Raw genomic sequence first — 12310 nt, 5'->3', positions numbered from 1 at the left:
GGATTGCAAGCCAACTTCTACTCATGTTTCAAACTGTGGCTTGCACTAAAAATGGAATTCAACTGGAGGATGCAAAGAGTATGTAAGGGGCAAAGAAGCCATGCAAACCTTTCTTGTTACAGGACAATGAAGAGAATCATATCATGTTGGCTTTAGAGGATGAGACTCAGCTACCAGAAAATAATTTGAGACTGTAAGTTATTTGCTTAAAGCATAAATATTTGACATTACCATGGTCACTGGGTGAAATATAATTGCCACCCAAGCTCCTAGCTGAATTACAAAGGACATATTGACAATGTACCATGAATGAATACCTCAACTTCAAAACCCTTCTGTTGTCTTCCAAAATAACAGAAGCAGAGCAGAGCCTTAATGGGGCTGCGGGGTGGGGTGGCAGAGAGACTAATTGAAGCATCTCAACAACATTTTCTATTGCCTGTTTATTTTGCAAGGCTGTACTTTCAGAGGTAATTTACAAGAGAGATGAGGTATCAGTAAAATTTGTGCAGGACGAAGGTTAATGCAGGCCCCACAGACTGTGTGCAGACAGTGTAGCCACACTTAGGTGTGCTGGAGTCTGCAGAGCAATATTAAAAATGCTGCACAGGTAGACAACTCATCAGAGAGCAACTTAATCTGTCTAAATATTCTCATTACGTACATGGCATTCAACTTCCATTCTTGAAGCACGGGAACAGAGACCATTTCCAGAGGACTTTTGGGACATTAAACCATGAAATAGGACTTTATGTCAGTCATTCACTCCTCCTCTTTGCCAGCTCCGAGATGCAGTGTTTGAAAGTTATTACTGCACTGAAAGGGAGGGGAGTAAAGACAAACAGGGACCTTGGGAGGGAGATAGAAGGCTTTTCTAGGATGAAAATTGCCCAATTAATACAGTATCAGTGGATACCACTGATTTGTTTTAAAACTGCAAATATTTCTAAGGATGCAAAGATCTTGTGGCATTTCTTTTCCATTTTGTTGGCTGCATTATTATTATTTATTAAATTTATATACTGCCTTTCATCAGAGGATCACAGGGTGTTTTACAGTACATAAACAGAAAAATACATAATCCAAACATATGAGGAAAATGCATAAAATGTAAAATTCAAATAATCTATCACAGTGTATTTTGGAATTCTAAAGGTCACAGGGAGCAATGGAGAGAATACACAGAGAGAATACAAATTCCACAGTCCTTAATAAACCTGTAATTTCAGATGGAAGTTAAATTTATCTTAGACTACACAGTATACTAGGAAGGAAGAAAATCACATCGGACTCAATGGAATATCAAAGTAAAGGACTTTAGCATTGGTCTTTCAATATTTCTTTCTCCCCATACTGGAATTAGCTTGCTTAAAATGCTCTATTATTTTCTACACAACAGATTCAATGGAAGAAGTTCAGAGACCCACTGTTTCAAAATGCTTTACAAAGCAAGTTATCTTCTGCAAATGTTCAGTCCATAAACAAACTTACATGCACAAAAAGTTGAATGATCAATGCATATACTTTGATATTTTTCCCTTTTACTTTTGCTTTATTTTATCACAGAATTGTAGAGTTTGAAAGGATTATGGGGGTCATCTAGTCTAACCCCCTACAATGCAGAATTCTCCACTAAAGCATCCATGACAGATGGCCATCTAACCTCTGGCATGGCTTGTTTTTAAGAAACCCATGATGATTCTTAGCAATCACAGCTCACACAGAGACCATGTAATTATCTGTTCTAGAACCTTTCCTGGTATCAGTGTCAAGCTGACCAGTCAGTAGTTACCAGTGTCTTCTTTTTTGTTTTGTTTTTTGTAGATGGGGACAACATTTGCTTGCCTCTACTCTCCAAGAATTCTCAAACATTGTACAAAGAGGCTCTGAGATTCCATCTGCAAGCTCCTTTTGTATCCTTGGCTGCAGCTCATCAAGCCCTGGATATGTGAATTAATTTATAGTAACTAGGTGTTCTCTTACCACCTCGTTTCCTATTTAAATAATCACAGTGATTTTAATTTATGTAAGCTGCCTTGAGTAGAGCAGACATATTATAAATAAAATGCAGACTGAAAATAATTAAAGAATTTAGTCAAGCTTTGACGTCCATCCCTACATACTCTCACTTTCTGCATAAACATATCTCAATAGCCTCAGTCCAGCCGGCCACATGACAGGGCTTTCAAGTCTGCTATTTTTAGATGTGGTCCTCCATGCCATCCAACAAGCAGTCAACCGAGTCTCCATACAAACATGGATGAAACCTCAGTAACAGCCCAATATGAGCAACTGCTGCCAGTTTAAAAGTGAGTGCATTTATAAGTCATTTCATGTATCAAAGGGCTTTCTAGATCAGAGCTAACATCTTTCTTTCACTGATGCAGGCTGTTGTGCTCAGGTCCTGTCTCTGGACTTCTCTTAGGTACCTGGTTGACCACTGTGAGAACTAGATACTAGACTAGATGGACCATTGGCCTGATTCAGCAGGCTCTTCTTATGTTCCTATGTGTCAGACCCAAGGCCCATCTCCAAAGCAGTTGCGGGGTTTGCTGGGGTAGAGTAATCTGAACAGTCTAGTGACATGGCAAAGACATTGAAAATGACAGAAGAAAGACAAATTCCGAGTAAAGCACCTATTGCCGATCTACAGTTTACCAGCTCTTCTGATTATTCTTCCACATTCATTTAGCGATGTGCTAGATACTACATAGGATACAGAAATGACAACCAGGCTATGTGACACTGGTAAATTTGAACTGACATTTTGATCTAGTAAAAGAGAAAGAATCAATGCTGCTATGGACCTGACAAATACCGGTAATAAAGTATTGTTCAAATCCAAAACAAAGGCATCAAAATTGTGTCATAGAACTTGCACACCCAGAGCAATAAACCTTCTGTTTCTACAAAAGTCACAATATTATTATTTTTTAAAAAATGTCTGGCTAATGACAATTATCTTTATGAATTACAGGTGCAATAATTGGGAGGTGCAGGCAGTAATTAATGCATGCCTTTCCTGATGAGCTCCTTCTGGTCGGTCAAAGAGTTATTGAAATTCATTGAGAAAACCTTCAATCATCCAGAAATTCTGAAGAAATAGGCCTAGATGCAGTTTAATAAAGCAATAATATTTCTTTTAAATAATTAACCAGGCTGTGACATTTGCTAATATTCCTAAGGCCTAACTCCTGCTTCTACATTATTACTGGGTGGTGGCGGGGGGGAAGAGAAGTGTGCTGCTCAGGGAACTGATCCACTCACAAAAACCCCAACATGTACATGCAGAGTCAAATGAAAACTGAATATATCGCTCTGGGTCACTTCCTCATTGCCAGCAGTTATGTTTACCTTCAGCCTTCAACTGCAATATTTATTTTTATCCATAACTCTAGTTCCACAGTACTTTGGTTGGTTTTATTTTTCAGAAAGAGAGAATTCCTTTTGTTTACTTGTCCTTGCCCCCCACTTCCTATCCCTATTATTATTATTTTGTGCTTAGATGCAATCAGCTATCTGCCACTTATGTCAAAGCAGGTTCCTTTGGCAAGGATGCTTTAAAACATGCAGTTTCTATCACAGGACAGAGAAAATTCTATTGGAATTTAGTAGTATATTGGAATACTACTAAAAAGGCTAATAAAAAGGTCAATAAAAAGACCCGTTTCCTGATAAAGAGGCATTTGTGAGGAATTTGCCTACATATAAGACATAGAACTACATAAATGCTTGAAGCATTCACAAGTATGGAAAAGACCCTGATGTTGGGAAAGATTGAGGGCACAAGGAGAAGGGGACAACAGAGGATAAGATGGTTGGACAGTGTTCTTGAAGCTACGAACATGAGTCTGACCAAACTGTGGGAGGCAGTGGAAGACAGGAGTGCCTGGCATGCTCTGGTCTTTGGGGTCACGAAGAGTCGGGCACGACTAAACAACAATTCCCAAGTAAAAGGCATCTAATCTCGTGCATATACACACACCATGAAATTGAAAGAAAACAAGGATTAAGATTCTTCAGAGTGATTTCTGATACAAACTATAAGTTCTTGTAAGATTATCATCATTTCACCAGCATTGCAGCTATTGCTGGCTTGACAGAGAAGAGTGCTTATTGCAACACATAGAAAGAGCAGCAAAGCGGGAGAAAAACTATTGGGGGGGGGAATCTAACTGAGCAATTAAAAAGGACATCATACTCTAAGTACAGTCAGAATTCACAACGTGGCAGCAATGTCAAATTCATTTTCGTTTCACAGCACAGTGAACAAGAACCCATTCACTGTTAGATGGACTGCATTTCAAAACAAGAATGACAAACCTTGAAGGCTACTAAGTCCATCTTCAACATTTGGGTAACAAGTGTTCAGCAGGAAAAGGAGAGGGAAGGGGCTATCGGCAAGAGTAGATGACTATCACCAATAAAATTTAAATCAAACAAAGTCATATTTAGAGTAGACCCACTGAAACCTATAGGTGGCATTCCATGACGTCTGCTTGTTTGAGCAATGGGACTTCTGGCATGTTTTCAACCCCTACAGCCCCCAACCCTGCAAAGCAGATTTGGGGAGTAAGAAAGGAAGAAGCCCCATTGCATACATGAATGCCTGCTTGTGCTACATTTGATCTCACTCAGCGGACTTAAGTAACTTAAGTTCACAGATTTCAATGGGTATGACTAATACTGGGTATCACCCTTAGCATATAAGCATCCCTTCAGAATCAATTATTTAATTAAAGATGTAAAATTCCCCCGGTAGCAGGAGATACTCACCAGATAAATTCTATAAGCATCAATCCGTCTGATTGGTCCCCAGCACTTGTCTGTGTCATTATACTTAGTACCATCTTCAACACTGCATGAATGATTGCCCGTCACACTACTGACAAGAGGGAGAAGCAAAAGCAGACCACAATTAATGCACCTATGTATGGGCGTAGCAGCTGCCCCTCATTAAAAATACTTAATTAATTGAGGTTCTGCCCCCCCCCAACATAAATCCTGGCTATGCCTATGCACCTATGCAAATCCCAGCCACCATTCCCCCCACACTTTAAAGGATGGTGGAGAATTTCCCCTTACACAGCACACACCATGTGGAGTCTCGGTCAATCAAGAACTCCACATTCTTAAACACTGTACCTTATAGATTTGGCATGTAAGGTATATGTAGACATTTTTAAAAATAGAAGTGTTTGATTAAAGAAATAGTAGTCATTTAATCATATAACTTGTAATTCATTGATTAAAGCCGGATTAGTTTGTGTATGAATCAACAACAGTATTGAAGAAAAGCCTATTTTTGTATCTGGCTCCTAATCTTAGAATACCCATTCCCAGCTGTGTGGAACAGAAGAGGGAATGTCTCTTCTATAGTGGCACCGGTCATTCATGCTTTTTGTAAATACTGGCACAAAAATCATTTTAGACCATTGTAAAATCTGCTGCCCAGTTAGTCAGCAGCACCTTTTGATAATCTAATCTAATCAAAGAATCAAGCAAGCAAGCATTGCAGCCCTATAAAGAAGTAACTCACAAATTAGCCCCTAGACTTAGTTTTTGTCAATATGCTAAGCACTGTCAAATTACACCAGAACAATGTAATCCAGTCTGGAAAATTAGTTTGAAGTGTGGGGTAGAAATAATTTAAATTTATTAATTACAACCAGCAAGTCAATCTTCTGCCAGAGCCACCAATATGAAATGGTTATGCAATCCTCCGACATTTCAGCAAGAAACTGCTGCTTACAAAATATTGCCACCGAAGGCACACTCACCAGGTCACCTGCATGAGAGAAACTGGGACAGCAGCTGCATATATTGCCAAATCACCATAGAGGTAGATGATTATGCAGAAATAGAACAAGTTGACTCCCACTGTAAATAAAGGGAATAGTAAACATAGGTTTAGACTAGACCAGTCTGTTCCTGTACTTTTACTTTTTACACCAGGGCCTATCTAGGAACCTTTTGTAGATCACAATTTCAACTTGCTATGCTGCAAAAAGGCTTCTGGGGAAAACATTTCACGACTCTATTGGCAACACCTTGTTCATTTCACTTAGTTGAATGATCTTCATTTGTAAACAAATTCAGCCCTACCAATTGCCAGGGCAGTGTTCCAGTTGTCTAAGACTAACGTAACTGTATAAGCATGCATTTGCAACATTATTAAAATATTTGTATACTGTATTTTCATAAGATAACAAAACCATTAACAACAATTATAATACAATAAAAACCACACAAAAATTAAAACAGTTCTCCATCTGACAATTAGGGGAAATGTTTCTTAACTGTCTTCATAAGCCTAGCAACAGAGAAGTTTTCAGCAAACATTTGAAAGGTTATTATAGAAGGTGCCTGCTAAGTCTCTAAGGCTCAGTTCTGTGTCTACGTCAAATGAGCCTCACCATCTCATGTGATGCTCTTGCATATGATCTCAGTGATTGCACTGGAATAAAAGGGTCAAGGTGGTCCCTGAGGCACCCTGGACCTATGGTGTTGAGCCCTTCATCAATGAATACAGGGCCCTTGAACCTGATGATGAGCAGCCCATGCAGGGGTAGGTAACCTAAGGCCTGTGGGCCGGATGCGGCCCAATCGCCTTCTCAATCCGGCCCGCGGTTGGTCCGGGAATCAGCGTGTTTTTATATGAGTAGAATATGTCCTTTTATTTAAAATGCATCTCTGGGTTATTTGTGGGGCATAGGAATTTGTTCTCCCCCCCCTTCAAAATATAGTTTGGTCCACCATATGGTCTGAGGGACAGTGGACCAGCCCATGGCTGAAAAAGGTTGATGACCCCTGAGCTAGAGCTTCTGAGCTAGGCCTAGGGGCAACCTCAGATACAGTGCATTATGCAATGTGAGAGCACAAACAAGTTGCTTAAAACCAGCCATTATCACAGCAAACAATAGTAACCAATATTAGTCAGAAGGAAGGTATTTTGTAAAGATGACAGCCTTTCCTGCTTCAAACTTCCTTACCCTGCAGATATGTAATCAAATGCCTGCATTAACCTAACCAGTTCTATAGTAGCTCCATTTCAAAACCAGATGCAATTCTACTTCCACAAAGTTTGCATCCCATAAAACAGGGGTGCTGAACCTCAGACCCAGGGGCCAAGAATGCCTCCCACCAAGCCACTATACCTGGCTATTTTCATGTGACACCCCCTCCCCTGCCATGCCCCTCACGGACTCTGCTTTGGCTCCCTCCTTGAGTGCTTTGGGCTGGCTGGAATGTGGCATTGAACAGCGTCTTTTGCTGGCCTAGCTGGAGGGCATACAGGCATGTGAGTGAGTGCAAATTAGCCTAATGTATACAAGTAAAATGCGACCCCCAAACTGAAAAATATTCTCCACCCTGCCATAAAAGGTTACTTATCCTATATTCCATTTTATCAAGGAAAATATTCACTGCCACCATACCCTTGCTCTAGAGGACGCAGGTGAGACAGACTTTATAGTTTCACAGACAAAAAGAATTACCGGGAGGCAAACAAACTCTGCTTTGATGAGTAGAAATCAATAAGGATAAAGAGATGCCAAAATGCACCAGCTTGACTTAAAAGAAATAGAACTGAATGCCTCAATCTGAACAGATTTCATTTCCAAAGGCCGCTGAGACAAGGAAACAAAACATGCATTGTTTCATCTAAAAGGGGAGAAGACAGGAATATTGTAAGAAAGCAAAAAAATAAAGGAGCTTGACAGGAATACTAATCTAGTCTAGAATTTTGGTGCACAACTTCTAACTGCACATTACACTAGCTTCTCCACCATACAAAATGCTTCAGCTGTTATGGTGGAGTGTTTTATGATGCAATCTAACACAGGATTTTGAGCTTGGCAACAGAACAGAGCCATATATTGATACCTAAATTGTTGTGGCACCATTGCTACTAGAAAAATTGAAGCTTTACAGCAATTCACAGCTGTGCTTTATGACAGTATGAGGCCTAAAAGTGACTTTAGGTGTGGTCATCTGTGAAGAGAGCAGAAGTGCCTTGCCATTCCTATTCTCTGAGTTTGTTTGTGTCATCCAAAGAATTTCTCTGTGAAATATCCCAGATGACCTAAAGGACAGCCCACCTCATGTTTAGTCATTTAAAAGAGAACCAAAGTCTCGAGAAAGATCCATATGATCACCATTTTTTTTATTTCTTGCTCTACAGTGAGATATATGAACTACAGGTGCAAATATCTGTGGGGGAGATATGAGAATTCTGATTTGAACACCAGGGAGAACTCACGTGTCCTGGAAGTTACAATGTCAAAGCCTTAACACAAATTCATATCTCAAAAAACATGTGAAAAGAAAACAGTGCAAACCAGTTTGCAACAACCTTCTGACCAAGGGAGGAAAAATAATTTGTTAAGTAAAGAAAACAATTATTCACTACACCAGAAGTGAGGAACCTGTAGCCCTTCAGATGCTGGCTGACTATAACTCCCATCAACACTGGCAATAGTAGCTCAGGCTGATGGGAGTTGGAGTCCAAAAACATCTGGAAGACCACAGGTTCCCCATCCCTACACTACATCAATAACTGACTACAAGGAAAGGACCGCAAAAGACTGCAGCTGGAAATATTTCCCCCTTATTATTATTATTAATTATATATTAAATATTAATTATTATTATTATTTATACCCCACCCATCTGGCTGGGTTTTCCCAGCCATAGCCAGAAAGAGAGCAGTGCTATGTGTAGTACATTAATAGAGCCTCCAGAAGAGTACACATTTCATATTGGGAAAGATTGAGAAATGAGATCGCAGCTATTCCTTACATTTAAATAGGAGTGAGTATCTCAGCATTACTTGGATAAATGGGACAGAAGAAAAAGGGTGAAGAAAGCTTAACAAAATCAGGTGTCCTCATATCACATCCAATATGAATGTACATCAGTGCAGTGAGTCGTGCCGTCATTTATCCACAGTAGTGACTCCAAAATTAGGTCCACAGCTAGTTATTTATAATACAAAGTGACACCAAGTCCAACACAGCAATCCTAACCATGTTTTTTTCAGAAATAAGATGCAATAGGTTTAATGGGGCTTACTCCCTAATAACTGTGCAAAGGATAGCAGCTTTAAGTGTCACTCAATCCAGAATGTCAAATTTAAGTTAATATCAAACAAAATAAAATATGGAAATTATACTCACTTCACACAACTTTTTATTTACCAACTTAGATAGGTAAATAAAAATAAAAAAAACAGACAAGATACAGTATATACTTTTTTCAGCATCAGAATGGCCACAATGGGGATCAGGGGGTGGGAGAGGTAGTAATTAGTAAAAAGATATATGACATTTGGGCCTCATGGAATACTAGCAAGCAAAGAAAAATTCTGTCTTAGGAAATGCGAGATCTTTAAGTGTTGACATCTATGGAGAAAAAGCTCAAAGGAAGCATGCTTTAGCAAATGCTTCAAAAGGTCACCACAACTCAAGAGATTGGTTTCCCGAAATGATTATCAATCAATGCCTAAACAGTACCTTGTAAATGAACATGGTAAAAGGACACAGTGAAGGGGATGGAAGGAAGAATTGCTATTATTCACTCTTGCCATCAGAGCAACAGGTATGGTGCCTGAGCTGCTGGGTCACTTGACTACAACCCTTGTATATGTTTGTGAATCGTGCTCTTACATCTAATTTACACTAGGAACTCAGTAGGAAACAAAAGTTGAATGTACTTCTTTCATTTGTTTGGCAAAATAAAGGCCTGTGTCTTAACCACAGTAGCTCAGAGCATTTAAAATATTCAGATAATCTGTATTTTAACTATTTTAAAGCTTCTAACAATTTGAAACCACAACATTTTAACCAATCCTGTTGTCCTCTGCAGAACATCTCAGCCCCACCTCTATGTTGTTTATTCAAGGTACACATCTCAGCTGAGGATTTGGGGTGAAAGCACCACCCACTAGCTTCCACCCTCTCCACCTACAGATAGACATTAGTGTTGTTTCTGTTTTATAAACTGCCACCAACCTTCATTGATCAATACTTTCATTACTGGACACAAAACAGGAAGATCAATGACTTCCTGCAAGGATAGTACATGATGTATGTGCCTTGAATCCATTATTACAATAAATGACTTCTGGATCCCTGATAAAGAGCACCCAGCTATCCTTCAGAATAGATTCCCTTCACAGCCAGAGGCACTTTTTTCTCTCCTTAGAGTTAAGACTGCAAATCTACTCCCTACAGAAAGCAGTCAAGTCAGAGGTGGAAGATTTATACACAGCTCAACTCTTAAGATTGCAGATCCAGAGCATGTCAAATTGTTAAGATAGTCAAGGGAAATGAGCAAAGAATACAGTGAAAACAAGAGCTTTGCTTTTAACAAGCCAATAACTCTCAAAAGAAGGTATAACAGAGCCACAACACATCTTCACCTAGCCATGAAACTCTGAACTCCTTATTCATTGACTGTACTGCATAAATCAGGTCCCCCAAACTAAGGCCCGGGGGCCGGATGCGGCCCAATCGCCTTTTAAATCCGGCCCGCAGACTGTCCGGGAATCAGCATGTTTTTACGTGAGTAGAATGTGTCCTTTTATTTAAAATGCATCTCTGGGTTATTTGTGGGGCCTGCCTGTTGTTTTTACATGAATAGAATGTGTCCTTTTATTTAAAATGCATCTCTGGGTTATTTGTGGGGCATAGGAATTCATTCATATATTTTTTCAAAATATAGTCCGGCCCCCCACAAGGTCTGAGAGAGAGTGGACCGGCCCCCTGCTGAAAAAGTTTGCTGACCCCTGGATCCTAATAGCAAATCTGCCAGGTTGTGGTTGGGGTGTAACATTAGCATACAGTCACTGTGCGGACTTGTTTCAGGATTCAAATTGAAGAACGCATGTGCAAATTCTGATTATGCTTAACTGCAGTAAGCCTGGTTGAGTTCTGAAGGGACGGGATTAGAGCTAATGAGAAGATCTGGCACTTGAGAGGGGAGGAGAAGACATCCAAACCAACTGGAGGAGAAAGGCTTCTACACAAACCAGACAAGCTGCCCAGAAACAAAGATGAATAGATGAAGTAAGAACAGGAGATGTTTGCTAGTAAACAGAAGCTATTAATGGAAGCAGCCAATCCTAGCCTACTTGGTGCCTTTAAAATAGAGTTGGGGAACCTGTGGCCCTCCATACATTGCTGAACTCTGAACTGCCATCGGTCCCAGCTAGCATGGCCAGTGATTAGGGATTTAGGGAGTAGCACTAAAACAACATCCAGAGGGCACAGGTTGTGCAACTCTGCTTTAAAATGAAGGGGCTCTTCAAGCCTAGTATCAAAACATCTTGCCTATCAGATGATCTGCAACCTCTTAAAACTACCTGAGAAGTTTGGGGGAATGGCTCTCTATGGAAATCCTCACTACCACCTATCTGAAGGAGATCAAATGACTTGAGCAACTTTTAAAAGGGGCCACAAGAGTGTGTTGATTGAGAGTCCGGCCAATCTGCATGCCCTATCTTTCAAAATCACTCTCTAGGATTTAAGCACTAAGCTGGTCACTCTAATACAGGCATAGGCAAACTCGGCCCTTCAGATGTTTTGGGACTACAACTCCCATCATCTCTAGCTAACAGGACCAGTGGTCAGGGATTATGGGAATTGTAGTCCCAAAACATTTGGAGGGCCGAGTATGCCCATGCCTGCTCTAATACATGTTTAATTAAACATTGGTTTTCAGCTCATCCATAAAAGTTGTGTGTACAAAAACAGTCTGCCAACATGCACAGCCAAGTTTCTTGACACACCAAGGGTCTGTGATCCATCAAAAAAATTCTTCTTCCTGTAATATCCAAATTTGCATAAATTGATGACTTACTCTTGCATTACAGTTTTGACAAGGAAAGAGATGCAGCAGAGGTAAGAAAATGAGAATGAGACCTAAAGGGCACATATGGAGGCTACAAGTTTAACACCACCTCCAAAATCCATTTCAAGATCTTTCACAGACACCATCCACACAGTTTAAAACTTTTTCTGCACAACTTTTCTTGATACAGAAACTAGTTGTTTTATAGATCTCAGAGATACCCAAAAAGCTAGATTCCATTACTGTCAAGGTACTTGTGGATCTGTGAAACCTGTGTAATGCTTTCAAAAATTCTGAGCACCGAGATGTCACTTTAACACTTAAGACAGAACAGAAGCAAATATCACGGAAATACAGATATCCATGACTTTGAGGGGGGGGCTTCTTTCACCAAACCTACTGTAATTATTCAATATTCACATTCTCTCATCTAAAAGAAGGAAATTGACAGCCCAGTCTA

At 39.9% G+C, this 12310-nt stretch overlaps 1 protein-coding gene across 3 annotated transcripts in view; it reads right to left on the bottom strand.

Annotated features, from left to right (window-relative positions):
* SLC38A12 (solute carrier family 38 member 12) overlaps positions 1-12310 on the bottom strand; it is a 117154-nt gene that overhangs the window by 86796 nt on the left and 18048 nt on the right. For all 3 annotated transcript variants that reach the window (XM_088661525.1, XM_035104402.3, XM_088661524.1), the window contains exons 7-8: positions 5781-5880; positions 4777-4885 (exon numbers count right to left, since the gene is read on the bottom strand). In XM_088661525.1, coding sequence (XP_088517651.1) covers positions 4777-4885; positions 5781-5880 — 209 coding nt within the window. The remainder of the gene's footprint in view (positions 1-4776; positions 4886-5780; positions 5881-12310) is intronic.

This window comes from Zootoca vivipara, chromosome 2 (genome assembly GCF_965207765.1).
Source record: "Zootoca vivipara chromosome 2, rZooViv2.hap1.1, whole genome shotgun sequence".
Taxonomy (NCBI): domain Eukaryota; kingdom Metazoa; phylum Chordata; class Lepidosauria; order Squamata; family Lacertidae; genus Zootoca; species Zootoca vivipara.
This window is presented reverse-complemented; position numbering and strand designations above follow the sequence as displayed.